This window comes from Cladophialophora immunda, assembly GCF_000835495.1.
Source record: "Cladophialophora immunda strain CBS 83496 unplaced genomic scaffold supercont1.2, whole genome shotgun sequence".
NCBI lineage: Eukaryota > Fungi > Ascomycota > Eurotiomycetes > Chaetothyriales > Herpotrichiellaceae > Cladophialophora > Cladophialophora immunda.
In genome coordinates, this window is record NW_015622542.1 from 5,885,952 (window position 1) to 5,911,634 (window position 25,683).

Sequence of the window (25,683 nt, forward strand, 5' to 3'; positions counted from 1 at the left end):
ACGAAGGGAATGGAGTTGGCCTCAACGCCTTTTCTGCATTTACACTTGCATTTCGATTGATTGTTGTCCCTTTCCTTACATACCTACCTCCCTCCCTACCCACCTACCTACCAACCTACCTACGCAGGCATACGCCTGACCCTGTGCTGTGTATCTAATTCTCCGGTCCCAGGCATGAGAAAACCAAAACTCCTCCTAGCCAAAAGATCCGTCCGTCCTGTAATCCCACGCCGCGTTGCCTCGTGTTCTCATGGCCCTTTTACCCCGTACAGGTTCGCGGTTCTGAGGCCCGAGTTTGTTGCCCCCGCCCCGCCTCGCCTCCCATCCACAAACGCCATGCTCAGCCCTGCCCACAAAATCCACCTGTTGTGCTCCATTGGACCCAGTCCTGGGGTTCCTGCATCCATCCTGACCAGAAACGCCGTGCATTCCAAAACCGAATAAATAAATGCCCCGCCTGATAACACCATCATCTAACAGTCTCAAATCCAGTTGGTATCTGTTTTTTTCCTTTCCCTAACAGCCCTCCCCGGTTTTAAGCATACTCCTCGTCGCCCACCACGGTCACGTCAACCACGTCCGACACCCTTTCGGCGGAGGAATGGTCCAGACACGGAACAATCGACTTGACCACGGCGGCTTCGTTCTTCTCCCGGGGAACGAACCACAGCTGGAACACGCCGAGGATGGCAACAACCCCGGCAAACCACCACGCCAGCCCGGTGAACCCGATGGAAGAGCCCCATTCATACAAAATGCCCGCCACGGGTGGGGCCACGGTCCGGCAGGCCGCGCCCGCCGAAGCGGCCAGCCCGTTGATGCGGCCCAGGTAGGCGGGAGACGGACTCGCCTGCTTCAGTAAGATCAAGATGACCGGATAGTCGAGAATCGAGAGGAAGTTTCGGATCGTCAGGCAGGCATAGATGCCCGGGTAGAGCAGGGTGGGGGGAAGCAGGGCTAGGTAGGGGACGATGAAAAACGCCACGGGATGCAGGACGGTGACGAGAACAAACACGCGCCAAACACCAAGGCGCTCGGCGGCACAGGGGAAAATGACGGCCTGAATGAACAACGCGATGACGCCGTTGACAGACATGATCACCCCGACATCTCGGGTGGACAGCCCGAGGCCGCCGGGGATGTCCACCGGGCCGCTCGCCGCGATGGAGATCTGGTTGACGGCCTTGTCCTGGTAGAAAATGGGGAGGAGGTGATCGTAGCACATCGAATGGTACGTGTAGATCGAGAGCGCCAGCGTCAGCATCACGATTTTCTTGGTAAGCCACTTCGGGGAGGCCTTCTCGCTGATGGACGGTTCGCGCGAAGTCCCATCGGCGTTGAGCTGCCATTGATCATTCTTTGGGACGTCAATCTCGTTGAACGTCCCGTACGATTCTTGCCTCAGATCAACGGCATTGTCAGCAGTGGCACCTGCGGCGCTGATCATGCGGGTTTGTTCGGGAACATTCTGGTAGACGCTGGAGTCGCGGGCACCGGCGAGATCGGGGTGGGTCTCCCTCAGATACAAGTAGCCATTGAGGATGCTAACGAGCATGAGCGAAGCGCAGATGAGGTTTGGGAGAAGCCAAGGAAATTGACCAAAGAGCCCTTGTTTGGAAAAGGCATCTGGGTAAGACGCTGCAGGATCGGCGAAAATGCCGCCGATTGCAGGTCCAAGGATTGTACCAATGGCCCATACGAACGGCATGATGGCATATGCCTTGGGCTCCCACTCTGGCTTGGTTGTGAGCTCACCGACCATGGTTTGTATGACGCCTAGCAACCCGTCAGCTCCCGACCTGCATGGAGAAGATATCGAACGTGCCTACCAACATTGCCATTCAGCGCACCTCCGAGAACTCTACCTGCAAGAGCCATGGTAAAGTTTGTGGAAAAGCCGACGATCAACAGTGAAAGCATTGTTCCAAAGCAACCAAAGAGTAGAACTGGCCTTCTTCCTATGCGATCCGAGAGTCCTCCCCATAGCAAAGAGCAGAGAGCTTCGGTGAGGGAGAAAGAGGCAATGAGGACGCCTGCCCAGAAGGAGGGGTCAGCCATGCCGAACTGCTTGACCATGAGCCAGGCATATGGGAAGATGGATGTAATGGCGACAGGCTCGGCGAGGCGGCATATTGCTGTCATGAGTGGTTAGCCGAGTAGCCGCGGACGAGATGGCAGGTGTCAGAAGCAAGAAACGAGGCTGCGGACTCACCTAGCACGAGGAATTGACCCGTGGGGAAGGAGTCGTCCGAGGGCGATTGATTCTTTGATCGTGTAAGTCCCAACATCCTTGAAAATGCCCTATGTCTTACGACCTGTCCACCCCTCTGCGACTTTGGAGCCACAGCACCAGTCAGTCAGTGGGAAGGATGTCTGATGGCGAGTCCGCACAGATACCACCGTCGAAACAAGACAGCAGTGGTCGGCACAACAGTTCAAGCGGCAGACAACAGACCAGAATAAGTTGGGCGAAGAGCAGCAAGAGTGACCAGGTAAAGCAAGAATGAAAACAGAAGGGAAGAGGAGAGAACAGCAAAGACGGTGAGGTGGAGGCGTGACAGATGGGCAGCCAGCGCAGGTTGTTTTGCACTTTCTTGGGCGGGGATGCAAAGGTTGGGAGCGAGCGGGAGGAACCATCCTCATGTGGAACAAACAATTTGCTGCCAAACTAGTCATGAGACAAGCATCACCTCCCACAAGAGAACCAGGTGAATCCCTGGCTAACGTTCAGGCAGTGGCGAGACCTGGCGGTTGTGCTGCAAGCAACCATCTGATGGGAAAGAAAAGAATCATGGCGGGAGTCGAGGCACTGCGAGTCAGAGGCGGATCGGTGTGGATGCCAGGCGGCGAATGGGTTGCAACAAGGTGCTCACCGCCCGGGACCCTGCAGGCGGTGAGCGGCATCGTGCTGTGTTATTGGTGTGACGGGAAAAGATCGGTCGAGATAGCGGCATCCCGGAGCGGAATCCCGTATCGTGATTTGCCCGGTGATCGAAAGGTTTTTGCGCCTGTCGAGCCGCTAGCCGGAGAGCAAAATGCAAGGCCCAAGGCCATGCTAAGTTAATGTAGGGAAACCAATCCAGCGATCGCCCATCCAGCTGCAAGCGTTCACCACACACCATCAACACCAATGACACCAGCATCCAAAGCAGGTACAGAAAGCCAATTGGGGTTCCATTGAACACCAGAGGAGGCGGTGTTGCTGAGTACATATATCAGGTGAGGTAGGTATGTGCATCGGGGTCAGCTGGGGCGGAGGCGCAACAGATGCAGTCCTGACAAGAGTGTCGGCGTGAATACGGAGTACAATTTACCAAGAAAGTGCCTATCAAGGAGGCTCGTATCCATGACTAACAGAAAGTGTGGTGCACCAAGTCGGCAGGGTCGGTGACTGCTACGTGCACGGCACAAGTCATGGAATGTCCCAGAGCCGCCGGCCGACCATCCTCTCTCATTCTGTCTTCTCCTGTGCTCCATACGCCTCGACTGCACGGCGGGGTGACCCAAAAGATCCCCATGACACGTCTGCCGGCAGTATTTTGCAGCATCGCAGATTGTGATGGAGGGGTTGACGCAACGACCCACGCCGACTTCCGAGACTAACTCGTGTTAAAGGCGGTAAAAAACACCGAAGCACGGCCGGGCAATGGTTTATCTCGCACAGACTTTCCCCAATGCAGTGTAGAGCCAGAGGTACCTGAGAGCCTTGTCAAGCTCTTCCCAGCCTTGTCATGCGCCTGCACTACTGGGACGTTACCTCATCATTTCCTTCCTCCGTCATTGTGGCCTCCTCCTTTTTCTTTCGGAGTCCGAGCTCGGCCTCTCCCCTCAGCACCTTGATCAACATCATCGCTCGGTCTTGCCCCGCCGCCGTGTCCTTCCCCAAGTCATATACCACGTTGACGAGTGCCAGGGCAGCCACAAACACACACACGTCGCCTCCCCGAATGCCTCTCCACCATCGACGTTTGACGCCCACTTTCCACAAGGAATCAACACTCGTTCGTGCCGCATACAAGGAATTGGCATGGCCAGCTGGCGTTCGGTCGAACACTTGGAACATCCCGCCCAGAAACCCGCTGAGGAAGAATCGGAATTTGGGTAGAAATGCGCGAGGCAAGATCGCCTGGAATAGACAAATGCTCCCCCAAGCGGCGCCAATCGCCCCAGATACGGCTACTGTGGACCTCAAAACAGCCTCAGACAGCCCGTTGAGCGACGCCAGTGGTGCTTTGATCATCATCCTTAGCCGCAGCAATGCCAGCGCTCCGTAGTACTTGGTAAAGAACTTTGCCAACTGCGGGAACGAAATCAACATGTGCCGTATGTATGCCATGAAGCATGATGGGTCCGATGGGTGGAGGAGTGCACACGACAGATGTTGGATGCCTGGATGTGCCCGTGACGTGATGGGCGAAATGACGGGATCAATCCCTGCCGGTAGCGTCTGCACCTCATTGGGATGCAGGATTGGCGAAACAAAGTTGGGCCATCTCAATTGTGCCATTTGTGCAAGGGCGTCCAGAATGTTGCTGGGTGTCGGCCATACAACCTTTGATGAGAGGTTTGCCGGTCGAGGTTGGATATATTCTGGTGTGTATCCCAGGATGAAGGACCCATATGCCTCGGGGAAGCAGTCGCGGTCGAACACGAACGCGTGGAACAACTGCCCCTGTGCCAGAGCAAACAGCACCCAACTTCCCAGCCACGACGGCTTGTTCTTGACCAACGCCGTGTGCTCGATGGCGGCATATCCCAATTCGAGGGCTCGACAGCCCACGAAGATTGCAAGCGTGATCCGGAGCTGGTCTGCGGGACAGATGCCCAGAGCAAAACCTGACAGACTGGCTCCAAGAGCCGGCGCGATGCGCGAGGTGAGTGTTGCGTAGATCCGGGGATACCGCTCTCGAATATCTCGCACCTTCTCGTGGAGAAGCTGCAGTCTCAGTTTGGCCAAGATGCGATAGAGCGTTGCGTGAAAAAACAGGAGCGACGATAGTGACAGGGCCATCCTCGAGTGCGATGCCACGAGGGGTTTTCTCGAAGCGGTCGCGGTGGGAGATTTGCGCGCTGCAAGACGGTCTAAGATGGCGCCGAGCAGTTTGAGGGAGCCGAAGGTGACCATAAACACCCGCGACGCAGAGCGAAAAACAGCTGCTTTATGGTCGTCGTGGAAGGCGACTGATCCTGGGCTGTCCTCTTGCTTTTCATGCTTTCCGACATTCTGTGCTCTCGGCGACTGTCTCGACAGGAGTCTGCGTAGCAACTCGTACTCTCGCTCGTTCACCACAAGTCGCACGGGAAGTTGGTCGATCGCCATTTTGTGCTCTCTGTCACTCAGGGCCTTGAGGTCTTCTTAAAGCTGACGCGATCCACAGAGTTCCAATCGTGGCAGACAGAGCTTTGAGACGCTTCAGCCTCAGCCTTTCACTCCCCCGGCCCTTTATGTGATCCGTGATGCGATGGAAGACGGGCCAGTTCGAGAGTTGACCGCTGATGAGAACAGAAGGGCGAAGGCTTATCAGGCAGAAGATGATACCAATGACGACGCGGGTAGAGGTTGTTCAATAATCGAGATGCCTCGGTTTGAGGTTGACACACGTGGAATAGTACGTATCCACGCCTCTTGCTCCGCACTAGCTCTACGCTCGACCACGTTGAGAGTGAGATGCAACCCTCGAACGACGCACCTCAATCATTCCTCGACGTCCGTCCCCTTCGAGGCATGCCCACGAACGAACGAACAATGCTTCCGACTTTCCGGGCTTCCTAAAACCATGAACCTCCTCAACTTCCTACTGTCCCTCGTCGGCCTCTCGCTCATCCTGGTCGACCCGGCCCTCGGCGCGAAATCCACGGCCACGTCCTTCTGCAAATGCATCTGCTTCAACAACAGCACGATCATCGCCCTGAACCCGCCGCCTTCCTCCACGAGCGCCGCAGCGGTGCACAACCTGGCCGCTCGATCCCCCCACGCACTGGCTGCCGATTCCCCCGACGACGAGCCCGCAGCGCCCTCGCGTCCGCACCACAAACTCACCTGCGCAGACTGCACGCGGGCGTTCTGTCTCGACTATAACCTGCCGATCTGCAAGAACGCGCGGGACGAAGATGTCTTCACCACCTGTTTCCGTGCGTTTTCTCTTTCCCCTTTCCGCCTCCAATTGTGGTTTTGGCAGTGGAAATAATATCTCCTCCAAAAACTAACGAGAATTCCTTTCCTCACAGAGCGGGACTCCCTGAAAGACGAAACCGTCGTCGTGATCTTCATCTTCGCCACCGCGGGCCTGCTGGCCTGGGCCGTGGTCAAGCCCTGGGTCGATCGGCTGAGGGAGAAGAACACGTTTGCGCCGTTGCTGCAGCATGACCGAGGCGGCCGGGAACGGTACGCCTCCGGCGCGAGGGGACAGAATGCGCAGAGAACCTCGGGAGGAGGTGTCCTTGGCGCGGCCGGCTTCGGGGCCGACAGAACAGGAGGAGGAGGAGGAGGAGGAGGAGAAGAGGACGAATTTGGAGGCGGGAGTGCGAGCAGCAGGAGCCGGAGCCGGAATGGGAACGGAAATGGAAAGGCATCGCGGAGAGGGGGCCGAGTCGGCGGCGGACAGGCCTCTGTCCACCTCCCCTACGACGAGGACATGCACGCAGACCAGGATGCCATGGACATAGTCTCGGGCATGCCGTCGGGGTCCGGCTCTCGTTCCTGACGTTCCATGAGCAGCGTTTTGCATTGTAAACAAACCCAAGCGGCGGCCTTGTTCTTCTTCCGTCGGTTCGTCCTGTCCAGCTTTCCCAACGTGCAGCCGCTCTCGCCGGTGCTATGTATCGCTGGAGACATGAACGACCTTCCCTGGTCGTTCATCACCAATTCCCTCCGTCTGGTGTTTCCATGCTCACCCGGCTCGGAGGAGAGCTACGTACCATCCGGAAGCGCGCTCAAGCATCGCTTGACACCCGCATCTCAACCGTCCTACTCATCCGCGCCTGTACACTGACAAATCATTATGTATTGGAGGTTCTGTCTGTTTGGTCGCATGGTTGCATACCGACGCCTGCCATCCACGGTTCCGTCCCAACAGTTGCGAGATCTCACTGGAACTCCCTGAGCCATTCCCGCAGGCCGACACGCAGCGTAGAAGAGTACTAGCCATCGACTCAAATTCACTCCATATTAACATTGACCAACAGCTGACATATCTTTTCCTTTTTCTTTTTCCCGTGATCTGATCCAAATACTCCTGGCCCAAGCTCGATCTCGAAAGACACTGCTGTGCCGTACATATTTTCTAACCAGCCCATTATGCCCCATCCAAGCCCGCCATTTTGAAGTTCCCCCGTGCTATGCTGTAGAAGAACAAGGCACATACACACACATGAAAGAATCGCGCCTGCTGTAACGCTGTCATAGCCATTTCCATGCAAGTTTCATTATTTTGCGTCGGCCTCTCACTCTTTCTCCTCATTTGGACGAAACCAAGAACCCGACACGTTCCCGAGTCAGCACATTCCCTTCCGTGATCGACTCCTTCAGCCCAACAGCTTCCCAAGCGGCAGAGTTCGCCATGCGGTCTTTGTTTGAAATGCGAGACGCGTACATCTTTTGACGACGAGCTTCCCGTTCGGTGACAACATCGGCCATGAGTTTCGTGGTGGCAGCATCTCGAATAGTGGGTGCTTGGATGAAATTGTTGAAGACATTGAGATTCTCAAAGTCCACATTCAAAAGTATGTTAGAAGCCACCGTGTCCTTGAAGGTCGATGCGGGTGGCAGAATCTCGGACTGCGGAGACGACGGCGACATATCTGCCGACGAAGGCATGGAGCCAAACACCATGGAAGCCAGTGCTGGGTTGTGTTTTGGGCGACCATCATCGAGTTGAGGCAGGCGAGATGGGATGATGGTGCTGGTAGTAGAGGTGCTGTCGAGTTTGTAGTTCTTAATGTCAATGTGAGTTGCCAGGAATTGAAGGATGAGCTTGATGATGGAGCTGCTTGCGACGAGATAGTCTGATCCAATCATGTTCTTTCCGTGTGACGACATGGGTGAGTTAGCAAGCTCCATGGCAGCTCTGTAGGTGATTTCCAGAACGTCCCAGTCGAGGTAATTGGCCAGAAGCCTCTCTGCACATATGGAGACTGGTTCGAGACCAAGTTCTATCCCAGATACCCAGTAAGACAGGAGGTACTCGAGGTTGTGCACTCTCACCGCCTGAAAGTCAGCTCCGGGGTGTGGTTGGACGAAGAAGTCCTTTCCCAAGACTGTGTCTGAGTAGAGGAAGCGCAATGCAGCTTCAAAGGCGTGAGCCATGATCGGGCGAGCAGGATACAGGCTAATGACATTGCTAGGGTAATTGTTGTTAGCTTGCTGTTGGCGGGTCACCAGTCTCCGCAAGCGCAGGCTGCGGAAGAGAACGACTGAATGAGAGTAGCTAACAAATGGCTGTGCGTCGGTTGGGTTCACTTGGAGGAGGATGTCGACTCCTTCTTTCGTTGCGTTGAGAAGAAGTAGATGCTCCTGAAGTGAAGGGAGAGCGTTGAATGATCTTGGCACAGTCACAGGCGGTGCGTAGGATGCGATGGATGGCTGATGGTAACCATTGACTGCCGGATCACGAACTGCGTCCTGGAAAGAAGCCGGTGGCTGCGCATTTTGGTATCCTGAGTTTGTCTCTTCTGGCTGCGACGTAAAGGCACCACTTTCGTCCAGCGGCGATTGTGATGAACCACTCCCGTTCACATAAATCGATGTGGGGGTGGGTTCGGATCTTTCTGCGAACACTGCGCCTGAAACATCAGGTTCTGCTTGACGATTGTCACTCTCTTCAACTGGGCTCCTGAGAGATTCAGACAGATTGCCGTTTGCATCAGGGATGGCTTCATGTTCATAAAAACTTTCCGTTGCTGGTGGTTCGTCCGTGGGTTCTTTGTTTACACCTGCAACATTTGCAGCCTCACTCGTCGCGCTGACATCTTCTCTAGCTTTTTCACCATTGTCGTTAGCTTCCACCTCTTTTTCATTGTCCTCGTTATCTCCATGTGCTTCTGTAGCGAGTTCTTCTGGCGCAGCAGAGGGTGTGGGCTGAGGAGTTACAAGATCTGAGCCTGGGATAATGAGTCAGTGGAAATCGCATACAGCCTGTGGAAGTGCGCTGACCTGTGGACGGAGATATCACTTTCTCTTCAGAGACTCCATTTTGAGATACATCGGAACGGATTACGTCTGCTCCAGGCTCTGTGTCCCTCGGAAGGTTTTCATCATTGGTAACAGACCTGGGTGCTAAACCTGAGTCTTGCTTCTCGGGGTCAGGCTCCACTGCAATCGGCTTTGACTTCTGGGATTTAGAGCCCGGGATCAAAGGCAATGCTGGCTGCACTATGCGAGCGCGTGCCTTCCTGAGCGGCTTGTTAGTTGCGGAATTAGAGGCCATCTTGACTGAGAAACAACGGTGCAAGAGACGACCCCCAAGATGCGACCATGGAGGTTGGCTGAGTGAACAAGGAGGAGGAGCACTGAAAGAACGAGCAAGTTGGGCGCAGCAATGACTGCTGGAGACAACGAGAACTTTGCACAGCTGCGAGAGCGACAGTGAACAAGAGTGATGATGTCGGCTGTCTTTCCAAAACGAAAGCCTCGGAGGGGCAATAACCGTCGAACTTCGGGTTTTTAGCGACTACTTTCCCTTGTTGGGGTGCATCACCTCCGCACTTTCTGGCCAAGACCATCGGGAGCGGATTATCTATATCGCCGGAGGGCCGAGAGCAACGGAAACGCTCCGTCCTCGACGGTATTGGGAGATTCAAGAAGCAGGTCCATGGACAACACCAGACTATGGAGCTTGGACGACGGAGACATGTCCTCACAGACGGGTAACAGTGAGCAGGTACACCTCACCAGTTTGACCACAAAAGCTTTGTCGTTCCTGCTGTTGATGGCGCCGTCAGCTTCTCTTCTTGTGCTCCTACACACGAAAGCAGGGGGACCGGGAAAGTCCTAACTGACAAGGCCTATGCGATCTCGACGGACATGAAGAGGCAGGTGGCCTTCAAAATATTTCTTCAGAGATCAAGCATCCAGCATGACAGTCGCAGTCTTCACAACTACATGGATGCTACGTGAAATGCTCTTGGTAGGTCCAGTTCACCAGGCATAGGCCTGAACCGCATCCGCAACGACATTCTCATGGAACTCATCTACGATTATCTTTCAGTTCAGACGCGAGGCGGATGGGAGACACATTCTCGACCTAGTTCAGGACATCAGTCACAGAATGACATTTCTCAACAATCATGCAGATACGGGGTTTCCGGTACCTGGCCGAGCCACCACTGTGTCTGGGAATTGAAGGTCTTGAGTAATCATGAGCACGCGACCGCCTCGAAAAATAGAAGGTGCACAGCAGTCCTTATGGTATGCTCGGCACTTGTGCCCGTATTGAGTACGGAGTACATCACAAGTATCCACAGAAGACTGCCTGGACCTAGTCCAATATTTTGTCAGAGGGAAGACATTACAGCAAAGAGGGGGCCACCAGGCGGTGGAGAAGACTGCCTGCTAGGAAATTGCGTAGGTCCTATAGTCCTTTCTTCTGTACGAGTATAAGCCTTTGCTTCACAATTAGCAGGCTTACATGGAGACTCCGGAGCATCTACCCGAAGTCGAATGTCGCAACCAGCAAAGGCAAGTCTTCCCCGCAGCGACGATGGTGGTGCCAGCTGAGGAAGAACGAATCGGTGGAAGAGGTCCAAGGTAGATGTAATCACGCGGTTATCGCGGTCGTCGAATCGCTTGGACCATGTGGCAGAGGCACGAAATTACCTGTGAACAAAGTGGGACAATAGGCGAATGTGACGATGGTGGATGCTGCGTGTCATCGCGGTCAAGTGCCCCTTGGGATTTAACAAATCACTGCGATACGGATTCCCGGTGTGCACCCCGAGGTAGAAGACATGGCTTGTACGGAGTACATGGGTAGGTAACTGCGAGCCACGGTGCCAGAGACCTTCGATTGTTGAAGATGAGATGGTGATATGATGACGTCTTGCAGTAATTTGCCGGCAGATTAGGCGGCGTCAGGCCAGAAGCTGGAGGCGGGACTTTGGAAGAAAACCCAGGCGCACTAGACTCACCCAACCAACCTGACGGTGGAGAGACGGTCCAGTGCTAGAGACGGACCATTATTTTCAGACGCGAGAACGCGTCCATGGGAAATGATTGTTGACATCTGACCGTGTTCACGGTGAACCAGGCCTCAAAGTCAAAAGCAGATTTGGAGATAGCAACTGGGGCTCTCCAAGGACATTGGGAACGATATTTTGGAGACAAAGTCGATTGTATACTAGATGCGGAGTGCAGGGCAGAAAAGGACCGTCCTCACCTCCCTGGATGCAGAGAGGAGGATTTTCAGGTTTCAGACGCTGCCATTGGTGGTGCTGAGGCGTCGCGAGGACCAAAAATACCACACCAATATCAAGAGACGGGCCACTGGTGTTGTTCGGCGTCAAAAAGCAACTCGCAGAGCCACGGCATCATTGGTTTGAACGGGAAAAGCATGGCACAGAACGGCGAGGGTCGGCCGAGTCAGACAATCTCGCTCTCAGGGGCAAGGCCCATGGATTGGCTTTTCATTGGGCCTCAGATCCGGCCTCGCTGAGCCTTGAAGCAGCCATAAGGTTGTTCCCGAGCGTTCCCCCCATGTGGCTTACAGTTGGGGGCAGCAACGGCGTCCTCTAGCAAGGGGCGTTTAGCCAGGGACCACGGGCTAACGCTGTTCTCCCGGGGACGGTTGACCCAATGGCCGTCGTCCCAATCCTCGTCAATTCTCCCACCAGCACCAAAGCAGCGCAGCCAGGGAGCTTGAAGCCTCCGACGAGCCAGCCACGTTACGGGATGCAGTGTGATCCGAAGAAAGAACCCGAAGCTATCGAGCCATCAGAGCCATCAGAGCCATCATATATGCTCCGAGTGTGTACCTGACTGCTGGATTTCAGGAGACGGCACGCGACCGAGGCCCTAGAGATGTTTGCTACCTGCTCCTCCCACCGTCCCCTTTTTCCCTTTTGTCCCATTCGCGTTGTCAAGTCGGAGCCCCGTCCTCGATTCTGAGGGTAGAAGTCTCAACCTGTCGTTGTTTGCTTGCTGTTCTCTGCCCCATGCATGTGGCTAACCGCCCGGAGCTTCCCAGGCTCCCGTTTGGCGATGCATGTTCCCGAGATGGTGGCCAAAGTCAAAGAGACTCAGGAGGGCACACGAGGGACAACGGCCGATGGGCCGATGGCACTGGTACCTGGGCAGTTACTAGCTACTACTCGCACCCGTACTCCGTAGTCCCCTGTGCCTGGTGTCTAGGGCCTAATCGGGCGGCCATCACATCAATCTGCGACACGCTAGACACTCTTGCTGCTCTGGGCTCTCAGCTTCTTGACCTTCTTGACTCTCTTTGACGACCGGGTTGTCCCCTTTCGAATCGGCATCGTCGTCATGCCTCTTTTTGCCCATGCCAATGGCCACTAATGGTTTCTCTGCCTCTGCCGCTTCCGCATCCGCTGGTTTGGTGTCCAGCCACAATTTCACCTGCGACATCCTTCTGTCCACGCTCACCGCGCAGTCCTGAGATCGTCGCTTCCTGCTCCTTGATTGCTCTGCCAACCGTGTAACCAGCCCAGGTGATCGTCACTCGTTCTTCTCCTGTATTCCGTGACTTGAGCGCTGGGACCCTCGTGCCACCCACCGCCCTCGAAAATCCTTTTCGGGGGGGGAGGGTTCGATATTAATGTCGCCCATTTTCTCCCTGCTCGCCGTCCCATCTGGCATCTGTCAAGATCTCGAGGGAGAAAAAACTCTGTTTCGACACGCACTGTTTGATTAGCTCTAGCCTTGTCGCCTCGCCCGGTTAGCCTGCTTCACTTTTGCCCACTTTTTCAATCTTCCGCTTGCTTCAAAACGGCCGACGCGGTGGGGAATCAACGCCGCAGCGCTGGGTACGAGGGACTAGGTTCAACGAGTATACCCATAGCCCGGTCTCATATGCAGATCCTTGAGGGGTCTCTTGTGCTTTGCCCGACTTCGACGTCCTGTTCAGCCCTCTGAAATCTCCGTCAAATCTTGTCCAGCGTGTCAACCCTGCTTCTGGTCCGCCGCACGCGTTTACCCTGCTTCGACCCTGGACCTGGACCTGGACCTGCTCCACCGCCGACAGAGCATCACACGCACGCACGCACCGCACACTTGGAAACCTTCTTTCTCTCCCACATTGGCTCTCGTTCAGCCTTCTCAGCGTTGACTGCGACTGCTGGCTAGGGGCTTCGTTTTCCTCAGCCTTCGCTCTTTTTCAGAAGCCACGCGCGCTGTTCTTCTCGGCTGGTCCAGCAATCCCTTCCTTGTACAGAGTATCAATCCTCGGAGCTCGACGCAGCCTGCTACCCGATCAGCCTCCAGGGTCAACATCGTTCCTCCAACTGGTCGTTTCTCTCTGCCCTGCAGCAGCGTTTACCGGAAACGGCTCCTCCTACTCCCTCTGACTGCAGCCCAGCCTGCGCCTTTCCTTCCCCCTCCACCCTGGTTCCTCAACCTGGTCGACCTGGGTGTCAAAAGTCTTATTCATGCTGACTTCGACTCTTGAGCTGCGACGCGCTCTCCGTCTCGACTTCTTCCAGCACTGATGGACTGTTGAACACGTTCATTTGTCTCGACATACCTCTGCCGCTCTTTTTCACCTTCAAGGAATCCAGAACCACATTCGTTTCCAGTCTCGGCACTGCACATATTGTCCTGGACAGCTTCTGTGCCATCACCGTCTCAGATACATCTACCCCGGGAGACAGCCACTTCCTGTGACAAAGTGACAATTGCAGGGAGCATAAACTCCAAGAGAAGGGCACCAAACGACATTCAAGACACCTCCAAGATCGCCCACACCGACTGTCCTCGACTTCTCACGCCCTCGACGGGACTAACTGACTTGCGGTTGACGGGCTCAATCGCCAATCCCGAGATACTTCCTCTTGTTCCATACCTTCGTCTCAACCCGGTGTCCTTACCCAGCATCTTTCTAGATGGAACGATCATAATCCGTTCTTTGCAGAGTCACTCCTTTACATTCTGTACGGGCTCAGCGTTGGACTTCCCGCGGTGGATGTCTTTGGCTGACCGGATTTATCTAGTTAACTCACCTGATACACTCTTTTGTACCTGACTATTTCCTAGTCGTCCGATATGGCGGTCTTCAAGAAGAAGCCGAAGGCAAAGGATGATACCTATATCATTCCCCCGGCTGCGTCGTCAGACCCAGCCCTGCCGTCAAAACTATCCCGCAGTTTGAAGCGCAAACAGAAGAATGTGGTGGAGCCAATGCCCCAGATTGACCTTACTACGGCGCTTCCAGATCAAAACGACTTTCGGACCAGTCTACTCATGCCTGGTCTGTCCGCTCGCTTCAGCATGCTCCGAGAGCAAGACGACCCGAATACCAAAGTCGGCAAGGCTAGCGACGATAGTGTTTTGTTTCCCAAGAGAGCCTCGAGGCTAAACTTGTTCTCCCACAATCCCTTGACGGATATTGCCGAGACCGAATCAATCCAGACGGCGTTCAGGGCACCATTCTCCGACGAGGAACGTTCCTACTCTCCCTTTGAAGGAGCTGGATATGCCAGTGACGATGCCGGGTCCGTCCTGGCTAGGTCAAGGCCTGTGGACGGCAACAACCTTTTTGGTGGTCGGCAGAAGATGTACCGGATCCCGACCGCGAGTGGATCGGGCTCGTCCAGGGATTTGACAGAAGGCCCCGTACCATTGACGTCTGGAAGGCATGTTTACCAGAATGATGTCGTCCTGTCCCCGTACCAACAGATGCGCCTCAAGGCTCGGGAGGAACAGGAGCGCGAGGAATCTCGCGAGAGGCCCGCAAGTGCAGGAGCTGAAGAGCCTGATCGCAGCAGTGTCATTAACACCCCTTCCACGGGATTTAGCAAGAGCAGAGGAACGACATCGTCCACAGCCTCGGGACCTTCGAATCGGCGCACCTCGACGGCTGCCACGTCGGTGGTGTCGGATACGCCGCACCCTAGGCAGAGCAACACAAGTGCCGGCTCAAACAATCGGATGCAGGGTTTGGAATTTGGCAGCGAAGAAAACCTGCTGAAGCGAAACTTTTCGTCAGACTCTCGAAAAGGATTTCCGGCGGCGGACAATCAAGCCCAACCTCCGCTCCCTATGTCTCCATCGAACAGTCGTCAAGTCTTTCAGTCAAGCAGCGTCACCAACCTCGCGGACAAATATACTCATGGTGCTTCTCCGTTCTCCACGAACGCCTTCCGAACAGCAAGCCCGCCTCCAGCTCTCCAAACACAGGCACTGGCTTCGCTCGACTTTGGCCTCAAAAGCCCCAACAACCATCCACGTAGATATCAGGCAGCCTCTCCAACGAACGACGAAGATGATGGACCGATCTACAAACAAAGTCTTCAGCCCAACGACCGCGGCAAGGCTACTGCGATGGGATTATTCAACCGACCGCAGCAACAGTTTGACGAGGCAAAATTCCAGGAGCGGCAGCTGCAAATGCACGGAGGCAGGATATCGCCGCCCACTGACGGTCCAGACTATGGTGGGATTGCAGAGCGTCAGAACGTGCCCGGTCGAGTCGTGCTCCCGACCATTCCAACTTCTCCTCTCAAATCCTTCCGCGGGCGGGAATCCGGCAGTACTTCTGCCACTACTCGTTCAAGAGCACAGTCAACTGCTTCTTCTGTCAATCCAGCACAGGTCCACGCGCAGGTGGAAGCACTTATCAGGCGCCAAAACGAGGAATATTCGACACTTCAAACTCAGAAATCCACAACCGCCGAGCCAAATCATCCTCCGGCGCCGTTGCAGCCTCCTAGGTCACTGAGGGAGCAGCCTGCGGCGTCCAGGGGAACGTTTTTCGACACTTTTGATGGCAGCGATGAGGATGATGCTGACAGCCCCATGCTGGGCAGGTACGAGCCGGCACCGAGGCTTGCACCACTGGATGTCCATCCAGCTCTCCGGAACGGGTCACAAGCTTTTGACTTTGGCGAACATGTCGCGGCCACTATCAAGCCAGGCCGACCTCAGTCTAATGTTTCAGAGGATACTTCTTCTCCTTCCGTGACACACGATACTCCCGATACCTCAGATTCACTCCACCGTTCGTCTCACACGAAGGCCCAGGATTCCCCGACTTTTGGGCCCACAACCGGACTGGGGTTGAGCGGTTTGATTAGAACTCACTTAAGGCACGACAGCGACAGATCGTCTGTGATGCCGCCACCTTCTCCGGGACAGCCTCCGTATCAATCAAACTTCTCTTTCAGCAACCCTCGTGACCGCGAACCCTCTCTTGTTTCCATACCCACCGGCAAATATCGAAGCCCTGAACGTGAAAGGGAGCCCTCTGTAGCGTCTACTCAACCGGGCAATTACCGCTCGTCTCTTCGCGACAGGGAACCGTCAATTGCTTCCACGGCTCGTACAACCAACCCACCAGAAAGCACGCACAGTGATCCTTGGGAGTTTGATAACGCCCATCGCACTGGACGGAGTCCGCTCGAGCCGGTGCAGAACGATGCCATACCTTCCATGTCTCAGAAAGCACAACAGATTCTAGGCCAGGCGATATCCCATCGGAACCAAGCCTCGAGCAAGACACAACAGGTCTTGGGTGACGATGCACCAGGATCAGGCGAACAACATCACCCTGCGAATAGACCATGGCCACCATACGATGCGCTCTCTCATCATCAGCGAGGAGAAAGCACAGAGACTCAGAAAGAATTTGGCAATGAGCTGGCTGAGCGCGCAAGAAGAATTCAAGAGGGTCTCAAAGGAGTCGCAGAAGCCGAGAAACGATCTCGAAGCCAAGATCGCCAAAATCCCGCTGCACAAGCCTTACATGCTCTCCGGCACAAGACAAGCAAAACGTCCCTCGTGCCTCGGGCCAATGAGCCTCAACCCAAAGCTATGAAGATGCTTGGGATAGGAGTCGGCCCCAAACCAGAGCCTATGGGACGATCACCAAACATGGGAGCGAGAGGCGACTACGACTTTGATCAAGGATACGACGAGCATGACAACCGACCCACCCCCAGGCAAAGGCCTGCAGAGTTTGAGCCCCCAAGTGGCAGACGGACTCCCGGGTTCTCGCGGCCTGGACCAGGACCAGGACCAGGACCAGGACCCTATCCCATGAACTCAAATGAAGATCTGGAGAGACGCTACCAGCGCTCTGCGACACCGACCTCTATGAGGCCAAGGCGTGATCGAGCAGAGTCCGAGGCGGCGGAGAGATCGAGAAGTCGGAATGGTCGGTACAGAGACGAACCGCCATATCCGCCAGGGGAACATGTTAGACCAGGCCCGCCTCACCTCCCATTACACCGAGAGCAGCAGCAACGTCCCTATGGTCCTTTTGATGGGCCACACGGCTATCCTGGCCCTCATCCTATCCGAGTGCCGCTTCGTGGTCCGCCTCCTGTCGATCCACGAACATATGAGAGGTCTGCGTCGGCCATGTCAAATAGACAGCCGAGTGCAACTCGGGGCGGACCAGTTGGCTTTTACGATGGACGTGCGGCTACGCCGACAATGGGCGGAACTCCTCAACTTGGACCAGGCCCGATGCAGGGTGCAGCACCGAGGCCATCTCCTCGACCGCCTTTCCCACATTCTCCTATGAGTCCTTTTACATCTCCACCTGGGATTTCACCTGGTCTCTCTGGTCCGGCTTCCGGCACGCTCTCTGCTCTGCCGTCTCCGTCAGGTCCTCTACCTCAGCAACCACCTACAGGGCGCTTCACTCCTGTCGAAGGGCGATCCACGCCAATAGGAAGCCGCAAGAAGTCCGTCACCAAGGGTATGATCTCGGAGCCGACATTCATCTCCAGCACTTCATCGGTCCCCCTGGTCGGCTTGCCAAGCGGGCCAAGGCCAAGTCAAATTGCAAGCCCTCCTATTCCATCAATGAACCCACGCCGTCGCGGGAATACCATGACTGAGCGACCTGACGGATACCCTAGCCCCCGGATGCCCGCATCGCAGATGCCAGCGATGCCTGACTCTCCAGGTCGTGGAGGGTTGCCCATGTCGGCTACGCAGCGGGGCTACTTCGATCAACAGCAACAAATGCAACAGAAGCCTCCCCCGCGCCCACGTAATCGCCTCCGAAAGATCAGCAGCGAAGGTGGAAGCATGGCAGCTCGCGCGCGGAACCAAGCCATGATGTCTGAATTTGGCCACGAGAGGCTTCGGAGCCCAGCGATGCCTGTGTTTCCCAACCGAAGCGCTACGTCTCTCAGCATTCACCAAGATGGAGGCATGTTCTGATGTCGAATGTTAAACACCGCAACATCCATGTACCTCAATTTACAAACACTCTACAACTTACTCTTCACTATTTACCGTCCTTCCAAGTCATCTACCTCTTTTACTGTCGAACATAAGCAGCTTTGTGCGAACGTGCTTTTCATATGCGCAACGCCGGATCTCGAAAAGCCAAAAAAATACCTGAATCCTTCACGATTGAACTATTTGACGGGATTTCGAAATGTAACTTGCGATGGTTGAAATGGGAACTTAGATATCTTTTTTTTAACTGTGTTATTCGACGACTTGGAACGCTTTCTTTGTTCAACCACTTTCCGAATTTCACGGAATACGACTATGGGCGGCTATACTCTGTTTTGATTTTGGTTTGCGAGGAAAAGAATATTTCTGCTTTGTCGGAAGCGTATGTGCTTGGACCATGTTGATATTGGGCCAGCCGCCGTTGAGGTTTAAGGTGTATGGGGTGCGATCCCCAGCAGAGGCTGGATATCTACTTTTCTATCTGTGTCTGAAGAGGGACGGCAAGCAATATCAACATGCCACGCACATACATATATACTGGGTACATATATATAGCTGATATGAGTCTCGCGACTCGGGGTGCGACGCTGGAGCGGACGGGGCAGTGTGTATGTATGGGAATCAGTTGGAGAATGAGATATTTGTTGAAAGTAAAGTCTGTTTCTGACGAGAAAGATTGGTCTTTGCCGTAGATGGGAGTGTGCGATATACCCGAGGACATGCGCTCGTGTTTATACAGTGCTTGTCGACAGGACTAAGCACACCTCGTATACGGAGTACATTGTGTGCTCGGTACATTTGTTAGCTTGTGTACCGATTATTACGTATGGGACTATAGAGCTATTAATTACACAGGTACGTAGCATGTATGCAGCAGCCACGAAAGACGAGGCGAGGCGAGGCTGAGATATATTTTGAGTCCTCGTCCTCGTCCTCGTCCTGATGGTGTCAGCCGTGCATATACTAGTATGACCATGACCATTGACCAGGTATGATATGAGAACAGACACATTATTGATCGATCTGATATTGAGAGTGATAGTGATATTGATTCGATTCGATTCGATTCGATTCGATTTGAATGAACCATTCCAATTCATCAACACCGGCAGTTCTTACAGGATTTTTGTGTGACAATGGCGGGGGCCGGATCACAAACTTTGTTCTGAAATGTTCTCGGACAATCAATCTGCCATGCAAGACCACGCCATGCCATGCGCGATGCTTTCTCTTTTTTCTCCCCTTTGCTCATCCTCATCCCGCCTCGGCATCCATGCACGGTCATTCCACTGGTTCTGTTTTCTGTGTCGATCAATCAACCAACGGCAAACGCAATCCAGTATAGCGACGGGAGTAGAGAGGGAGTAAAAGAGCAGAGCGAAAGAGAAAAAGAAAAAAGGCCTTCGAATCTCTCAGATCATGTAGCGGTACCCCTTCTGCAACCGTCTCGCGGCCGCAAGATCGATGCCCTCGATCTCCGCGGTCCGTCTCAACTTCTGCAGGTCGCGCTCCGTCAGCGGCGTGTCCTCGTCCTCCATCCTCTCCAACCGCTTGTTCTGGCGAGTCAGCTTGATGCGCATGCTGATGCCCATAATCGCCGCCAGGACTTGCAGGCCGATGTTGATGCCGAGGGCGAGGCGGTAGTACGGCACGTCCTGGTCGCGGTACGTGTACGGGGTCCAGATCGACGCCGAGTTGCCGATCGAGTTGATGAAGGCGAATGCGGCGGCGCGCTTGGCCGGCGGGCGGGGGATGGCCGAGGCGATCCACGCGTAACAGGTGCCGTTCATGGCAAAGATGAAGATCATGAGGAACAGGCTGAAGTAGCGCGGTCCAAACGAGTCGGTGGTCATGAAGATGATCCAGCCGACAATGGTGATCGGGATCGGGTACATGAAGAACCAGAAGCGGTTTCCGACCCGATCCGACACCACCGAGTGCGCGAACGAGTAGAAGACCATGAAAATGTACGGAGGCGCGCAGAGGAGAAGCGAGATGATGTGGTTGTAGCCGAGAGTGGAGGTGAGCGTAGGGAAGAAGTTCTGGAATCCAGCGGCTCCGGTAATGCTCATGTAGGCAATGGCAAGCATGTAGGTCTTGGAGTCCGTCATGGCGAGTTTGAAGCCCTTCCACTGCGACATTCCGCCGGCTTCGTCAACGTCGGCTTCGGCGGCTTCAATCGCAAGCCGGCGGTTGGCCACGTGCATCATCTCCGGGGCGAGACGCTTCCAGGTGCTGGGGAAGTCGGGGAGGACAAAGATGATGACCAAGCCGATGAAACATGTGATGGAGCCTTCGATAATGTAAAGCCATTGCCTGAGGAAACGTTAATATAACCAAGGGACGATCGACCGGCACACCCGTGCGAAGCTCAACTCACCATGCTGACAAGCCCATTTCACCAGCCAACCCACTGAGAATACCAGCCGCGATAAGGTTTCCGAATGCACCGCTGATGAGGGAACCAGAGTAGAAAATGGACATTCGCAGGTTCAATTCCTTCTTGGTATACCACTTAGAAAGGTAGAAGAGGACGCCTGGCGCAGTTAGCATTTGTGTGGCGTCATTATCGTAGAGGGAAAGCGTCCATACCTGGGAAGAAAGGTGCCTCGACCATACCAAGCATAAAACGGCAGGCGACAATTCCTCCATAGCTCTTGACCTGAGAAGTCAACGCCGACACGAGACCCCAGGCGCATACGAAGAAGCCCAGGTATAGAGAAGGGCGACCGAGGTGGTTGAGCAAGAGGTTAGACGGCACTTGAGCCAGGATGTAGCTGACGAAGAGAATGGAAAGACCTGGGGACGAGATGTCAACGTTTATGCATAATGCCGATGGAGAAGTCAACCTACCAGTCTGATACTGATCACCATGCAAGCCCAAATCATCCTCGAGACCCTGCAACCGAGCGGCAGCGTAGTTGTTCCTGGACTTCCTGTCAGCTCCAACCAGTTCGACAGCTTTGTGGATGTCATGATTTACCGATCAATGTAGTTCATCAAGTAGACCAGCACGATCAAGGGCATGATCCGGAGATCGATCTTGCGGACGAGTTTCTTCTCAATAGCAAGCTCCTCTTCGGTAAGGGCGCCAAAGTGCATGGCCTCATCGTGAGAGAGGCCAGCCTTCTCCCCGAGGACGTCGTGGTCGAGGACCACACCGGCACCTCCTGATTTGATATCACCCATTTTGTACGACGGTATCAATGCCACGGCTTAGGATACACAGGGTGCTGGGAGAAGGAGGAGGAGAACCGAGCTGCGAGGATGCAGGATCGTCATGCCTTTTAAGGGAGCGGAACTGACTTCATCACTTGCACGCGGCCATCCTCCCCCAGGCTCGTGGAAGCGAAGTCCCGTCGTGTTGCCACGCAGAGATGGAGAAATCGTGGGGACGATCATGCCATGGGGCGGCGAGTCGGCCACTCGTGACCCTTGTGCATGCTGGTAGCTCCAGGTTCTGAAATCCGGGCGGGTGCAGCGCAACGTCTGGGCTGACGTTGTGGAGGCTGTCAAGACTGACAAGATTGTCAAGACAAGAGCTTCGACGGTAAAACACCGGTGGCCTTCCGACGGAACATCAGAGAGCGCTCGTGTTCATCTGATGCAACAGAAGCAGGGTGGCTGCATGGAACGATCTTCTTGGAAGGTCACAGTTGTGGTATGGTTGGGTGGCCATAGTCAAGATCTCCGCCCAAGCCCAAGCCACCCGCTCCCCCAAGCACCAGGAAGCAAGAGGGGGGGGCCAATACCCGTCTGGCCATTCCCTCCGCAGTTAAATGGAGGCGTATAAACCTAACTTATTTCGACCCCCCTGGAGCAGCCTTCTTCTGGTTATTGCTGGGCTTGGGTGGCACACGGTCTGGCGGCCGTCACCGATCCGTGTCCGGCCCCCGGTTGACTGTGGCCCTTCTTCCCCCACAGAGGCGTCAACTCCACGGGGGAGAGTGTTTGCCCCCCAAACTATACCGCGGGAGCAGGCCAGACCGGCCTTATTGTAATGCCCGTCCCTGAGTAGAATCACCAGCTTCCGACGGCGTCGAACCTTCTTAGGGCAACTCCTAACGTGATTGTAGATATAGATATAGATACAGAATCCACAAGGACAATTACCGAAACACCTTGCCGGACTGTGACCCTCACGCGTTGCATCGGGCCTGGAAGGCTAATGTAGGCTTGAGGTGAGTAATCTCAAGAAGACAGCTGTTGGAACAAAGACCCTCTCGGCGTCGTGTCGCATGTGAAGATATAGCGAGGCCTGAGCGAGGAATCCTGGAGAGGACGAACCAGTGTTCCCCTTGGCTCTGGACAAGCTCCCAGGCGACAAAGACCGCAACCTCGTCGACCGAGAGTTTCCCTTTTGCCACATGCAAAGCCTATGGATTCTGCTTATAAGGCCTCCGTGGCTCCCGGACAGGATGCGTTCGATACTGCTTAGAGAATACATTAGGCTAATTGTTAGTGCGAATCCTAGACAGCCAGTGCCATGTACCGAGTCGTCGAACACGTCTCATCCCACCGCCTCGAAATGTTGATGGCTGGGCGAGCTGTTGTCGGCAGTGTCTAGACCGGATATCAGCCCACTTCGGTGCAGGTCAGAGCGGCGGAGCTGAGTTGGGTAATTTGCAAATCGGTATATACTGAGTAGAGACTTCGTGACTATGTGTGGAAAATCCTCCAGGTCGAATAATGTGACAGCTGTCAGGAGGCAGTCGTCCTGGCTGTTGCTCGCGCTATGGTCTCCCACAGCCATCGTCACCCAGACGATCCCGAGACTGGACTTTGGGTGTTCATTCGATGATCGAATCAGAGTAAATGGGCGAGATTAGTCGACTAGAAATTGCAGCGGAAGACTGCTTTGTCTCGTGGCCTGCATCTCCGACACCCGATTGCCGAACGCGATTTGCCCCCTTTCCGGCACTGAGTCGCGCTGCACTGCTCAGGGTATGCTCAGAGAACAGACCATCTGTGTGCCAGGTCGGCATCAGATGCCAGTTGGTATCGCCAAGCGTTTGTTTGATAACTGCCGTGCGGTGTGGCTTGGGTTAGAGTTTTGGTATTTGCACGCGAGCAGACGTAGGACCGGGCGAGACATCCCGGCTCGAAGTCTGCGTGCTGCTCTCTGCTCACACGTTGGGACTAAGCAAATCGTACTTGACGCACATCTCAACACTTTCCGCGCTGGCCTGGAAGAACCTGCGCGCTTCGAGTCCGACCCAGATCTTCAGTAATGAGAAATCGCCTTCCTTGAAGCTCTTGAGCACGGCTCCGGGGTCGGAAGATCCAAGTTGCCGCAGAATTGGTAGGGCACTCTGGAAGAGATCAAGATCGGGATCTAGTGCCCTTCCAATACCCTCCAGAAGCAGAATTGAGATGACCACATTCACAAAATCACCTTCCATCCTGACATGATGGGCCCGTACCATTCCGAGAACTGAAGAAAGAACATCGCCGATTTTGACATTGCCCAGAGCAAACGTTTGGCCCTTGACGGCCAGGACGAGATGCTGCATCTTGAGGGCAAAGACTTCACCGTCGATAACGGCATCAGGCTGACGGCATCGTTCAATCATCAGATGCCCAGCCTTGTAGCCATCGAATTCGGCAACGGCACGGAAAAGATCCAAGAAATTGGCTCTGTTCTTGGCGTTGAGTTCGGTGACGAGGCCGGTGTCGATAAAGATCAGTTGTGGTATGTAACCCTCCTTGTCAAGTTGATCCAGGGCAGCTAGCCATTCCCGCTTTTTGCCGACATACGGACGCAGCCGCGATAGAACTGCCTCGGACTCATCGATTTCGGAAGCTGTCGCTGGCTGAGATGCGTCTTGTCGAGACATGTAAGCAGGTAACTTGACGTCCAACCCCATGTCCGGGTGGACTGGCTTGTAGAAGTTGACCATGATGTTGCCGGGATGAAGGTCGGCATGAACAAAATTGTCTATCAGGAGCATGTGTAAGAAGGCGTCTAATCCCTCGTTTGCAATGTCTTTCTGAAAAGCGCCACCTCCGGATTCTAGAAACGCGGCGAGCGGAAGACCTTGAGCGAACTCCTCCACCAGAACAGTGCGAGTAGTAAAGTCTGTATATGGATAAGGGAACCATGCTGTGGTTCGATGCTGGAAGTGTTTCCGAAGAATTGTCAGATTGGCGGCCTCGATCCGGAGATCCAACTGCAGCCTCATCATCTCGCCAAAGTTGTGGACTTCGTTCGGGAGATCAAGCCACTCTAAGGTCGGGATAGCATTGATGATTGCGGCAAAGACGGCCATAATCTTGAGATCCCGACGCACGTTTCGTTCCACCTTTGGATGGAGGACCTTGATAGCGACATAGGCTGAAGGGACTCGTTGTGGGCTTGACTTGACGAGGGCATCCACATTCCTCCTGATCCGATCCCTCAGTCTGTGTTTGTCTTGCGCTTCGAGGTCGCTATCATCTGGCTTTGCGAGATCCGGCTTTAGCCTTGCCTTGTACACCTGAGCGATGGCTCCGACGCCGAGAGGCTTCTCATCGAACTCCTCAAAGATTTCGTTAAATGCCCTTCCCCCAAATGCTTCCGAGATGGTCTTTATGGTATGCCGGAGAGAATGGGCAGGAGCATTAGAATGCAGCTCGGACATCTGCCTGCACATCTCGGCGGGGAAAATGTCGCTCCTGGACGCAGCCCATTGACCCAGTTTGATGAAAGCAGGGCCTGCTCTCTCCATGGAGCTCACAAGAAACCCATACCACCATATTGTCCCCGCTCTTTCGTTATCGTGATCTTTTCTCCTCGGACCTAGGAATGCAGCGGGGATGGTGACGATGACGGGGACGAATATGACGAGCAAATGACAGAAGCGCAGGCTCGTGGCAAGGGGTTCGTATATCCACTGGTCGAGGATGTAGATGATGCTCTTGTACAGTCGACGCGAGCCGTAGGCGTCGTCGGGGACCTTCTTGCTGATCTCCTCCCTCGACACCTCCAACATTTTGATTTCTCGAGTCTTGCCACCGTCATTTTCCTCCCCAAGTTGAATAAAGGCTGCTGGAGAAAGAGCGGCCGCGGCAGCCAGAAGAGATGGAGTGCGCCGCTGACGGGGGTCTTTGAGGCTGTATTTTCTGGTCCACTGGGAGAAGGACTGTTGGCGTCGCGGGTTGCGGACGCGGCTTGTGAATCGAAAGGCGTGCACATCCCTCCGGCCACAGAAGCGGCCGAAAAGGAAAAAGGAACGCATCAAAGACGACAACGAGGGCTCCTCTATCACTGATCCATGCAAAAGTTGGAGAGAGAAACATGAAGCAGCCTGGTGCTCAACAATTTTGATGCCGCAGCTGCAACAATG

At 54.7% G+C, this 25,683-nt stretch overlaps 7 protein-coding genes across 8 annotated transcripts; 2 read left to right on the forward strand and 5 right to left on the reverse strand.

Moving 5' to 3' along the window:
* Window positions 1-46: 46 nt before the first annotated feature.
* PV07_04229 lies at window positions 47-2,672 on the reverse strand. Of its 2 annotated transcripts, XM_016391015.1 has the most exons (4): window positions 2,313-2,672; window positions 2,213-2,264; window positions 1,830-2,135; window positions 47-1,776 (listed from the first exon to the last, which is right to left on the reverse strand). In XM_016391015.1, exons 3-4 carry the CDS (start codon window positions 2,074-2,076, stop codon window positions 536-538), a joined length of 1,488 nt encoding a protein of 495 aa, XP_016252917.1. In that variant the 5' UTR covers window positions 2,077-2,135; window positions 2,213-2,264; window positions 2,313-2,672; the 3' UTR covers window positions 47-535. The 2 variants fall into 2 exon arrangements, with proteins under 2 accessions (XP_016252917.1, XP_016252916.1); XM_016391014.1 differs by having other exon boundaries at window positions 2,213-2,672.
* Window positions 2,673-3,603: 931 nt separating this feature from the next.
* On the reverse strand, window positions 3,604-5,552 carry PV07_04230 (uncharacterized protein). Its single transcript, XM_016391016.1, has one exon. It carries the CDS (start codon window positions 5,318-5,320, stop codon window positions 3,743-3,745), a length of 1,578 nt encoding a protein of 525 aa, XP_016252918.1. The 5' UTR covers window positions 5,321-5,552; the 3' UTR covers window positions 3,604-3,742.
* Window positions 5,553-5,704: 152 nt separating this feature from the next.
* PV07_04231 (uncharacterized protein) lies at window positions 5,705-7,162 on the forward strand. Its single transcript, XM_016391017.1, has 2 exons — window positions 5,705-6,132; window positions 6,229-7,162. Exons 1-2 carry the CDS (start codon window positions 5,778-5,780, stop codon window positions 6,702-6,704), a joined length of 831 nt encoding a protein of 276 aa, XP_016252919.1. The 5' UTR covers window positions 5,705-5,777; the 3' UTR covers window positions 6,705-7,162.
* On the reverse strand, window positions 6,983-9,611 carry PV07_04232 (uncharacterized protein). The gene is made up of 2 exons (XM_016391018.1): window positions 9,152-9,611; window positions 6,983-9,099 (listed from the first exon to the last, which is right to left on the reverse strand). The coding sequence occupies exons 1-2, from the start codon at window positions 9,423-9,425 to the stop codon at window positions 7,457-7,459; spliced, it is 1,917 nt and encodes a 638-aa protein (XP_016252920.1). The 5' UTR covers window positions 9,426-9,611; the 3' UTR covers window positions 6,983-7,456.
* Window positions 9,612-13,003: 3,392 nt separating this feature from the next.
* PV07_04233 (uncharacterized protein) lies at window positions 13,004-19,013 on the forward strand. The gene is made up of 2 exons (XM_016391019.1): window positions 13,004-14,097; window positions 14,158-19,013. Exon 2 carries the CDS (start codon window positions 14,210-14,212, stop codon window positions 18,335-18,337), a length of 4,128 nt encoding a protein of 1,375 aa, XP_016252921.1. The 5' UTR covers window positions 13,004-14,097; window positions 14,158-14,209; the 3' UTR covers window positions 18,338-19,013.
* A 256-nt stretch (window positions 19,014-19,269) lies between these two features.
* PV07_04234 (uncharacterized protein) lies at window positions 19,270-21,977 on the reverse strand. Its single transcript, XM_016391020.1, has 5 exons — window positions 21,342-21,977; window positions 21,212-21,285; window positions 20,951-21,157; window positions 20,739-20,895; window positions 19,270-20,674 (listed from the first exon to the last, which is right to left on the reverse strand). The coding sequence occupies exons 1-5, from the start codon at window positions 21,545-21,547 to the stop codon at window positions 19,771-19,773; spliced, it is 1,548 nt and encodes a 515-aa protein (XP_016252922.1). The 5' UTR covers window positions 21,548-21,977; the 3' UTR covers window positions 19,270-19,770.
* Window positions 21,978-22,133: 156 nt separating this feature from the next.
* PV07_04235 (uncharacterized protein) lies at window positions 22,134-25,634 on the reverse strand. Its single transcript, XM_016391021.1, has one exon. It carries the CDS (start codon window positions 25,573-25,575, stop codon window positions 23,485-23,487), a length of 2,091 nt encoding a protein of 696 aa, XP_016252923.1. The 5' UTR covers window positions 25,576-25,634; the 3' UTR covers window positions 22,134-23,484.
* Between the last annotated feature and the right edge of the window lie 49 nt (window positions 25,635-25,683).

What these genes read in the sequence shown, in the direction of transcription:
- PV07_04229 (XM_016391014.1), bottom strand. Translation starts at nt 2,288, where the DNA reads ATGTTGGGACTTACACGATCAAAGAATCAATCGCCCTCGGACGACTCC. An exon ending in GGGTCAATTCCTCGTGCTAG is followed by an intron (nt 2,136 to 2,212) that starts GTGAGTCCGCAG and finishes CACTCATGACAG; the next exon opens with CAATATGCCGCCTCGCCGAG. An exon ending in TGCGCTGAATGGCAATGTTG is followed by an intron (nt 1,777 to 1,829) that starts GTAGGCACGTTC and finishes ACGGGTTGCTAG; the next exon opens with GCGTCATACAAACCATGGTC.
- PV07_04230 (XM_016391016.1), bottom strand. Translation starts at nt 5,320, where the DNA reads ATGGCGATCGACCAACTTCCCGTGCGACTTGTGGTGAACGAGCGAGAG.
- PV07_04231 (XM_016391017.1), top strand. Translation starts at nt 5,778, where the DNA reads ATGAACCTCCTCAACTTCCTACTGTCCCTCGTCGGCCTCTCGCTCATC. An exon ending in TGTCTTCACCACCTGTTTCC is followed by an intron (nt 6,133 to 6,228) that starts GTGCGTTTTCTC and finishes CTTTCCTCACAG; the next exon opens with AGCGGGACTCCCTGAAAGAC.
- PV07_04232 (XM_016391018.1), bottom strand. Translation starts at nt 9,425, where the DNA reads ATGGCCTCTAATTCCGCAACTAACAAGCCGCTCAGGAAGGCACGCGCT. An exon ending in AGTGATATCTCCGTCCACAG is followed by an intron (nt 9,100 to 9,151) that starts GTCAGCGCACTT and finishes TCATTATCCCAG; the next exon opens with GCTCAGATCTTGTAACTCCT.
- PV07_04233 (XM_016391019.1), top strand. Translation starts at nt 14,210, where the DNA reads ATGGCGGTCTTCAAGAAGAAGCCGAAGGCAAAGGATGATACCTATATC.
- PV07_04234 (XM_016391020.1), bottom strand. Translation starts at nt 21,547, where the DNA reads ATGGGTGATATCAAATCAGGAGGTGCCGGTGTGGTCCTCGACCACGAC. An exon ending in TGGTGATCAGTATCAGACTG is followed by an intron (nt 21,158 to 21,211) that starts GTAGGTTGACTT and finishes TCTCGTCCCCAG; the next exon opens with GTCTTTCCATTCTCTTCGTC. An exon ending in GAAATGGGCTTGTCAGCATG is followed by an intron (nt 20,675 to 20,738) that starts GTGAGTTGAGCT and finishes ACGTTTCCTCAG; the next exon opens with GCAATGGCTTTACATTATCG.
- PV07_04235 (XM_016391021.1), bottom strand. Translation starts at nt 25,575, where the DNA reads ATGCGTTCCTTTTTCCTTTTCGGCCGCTTCTGTGGCCGGAGGGATGTG.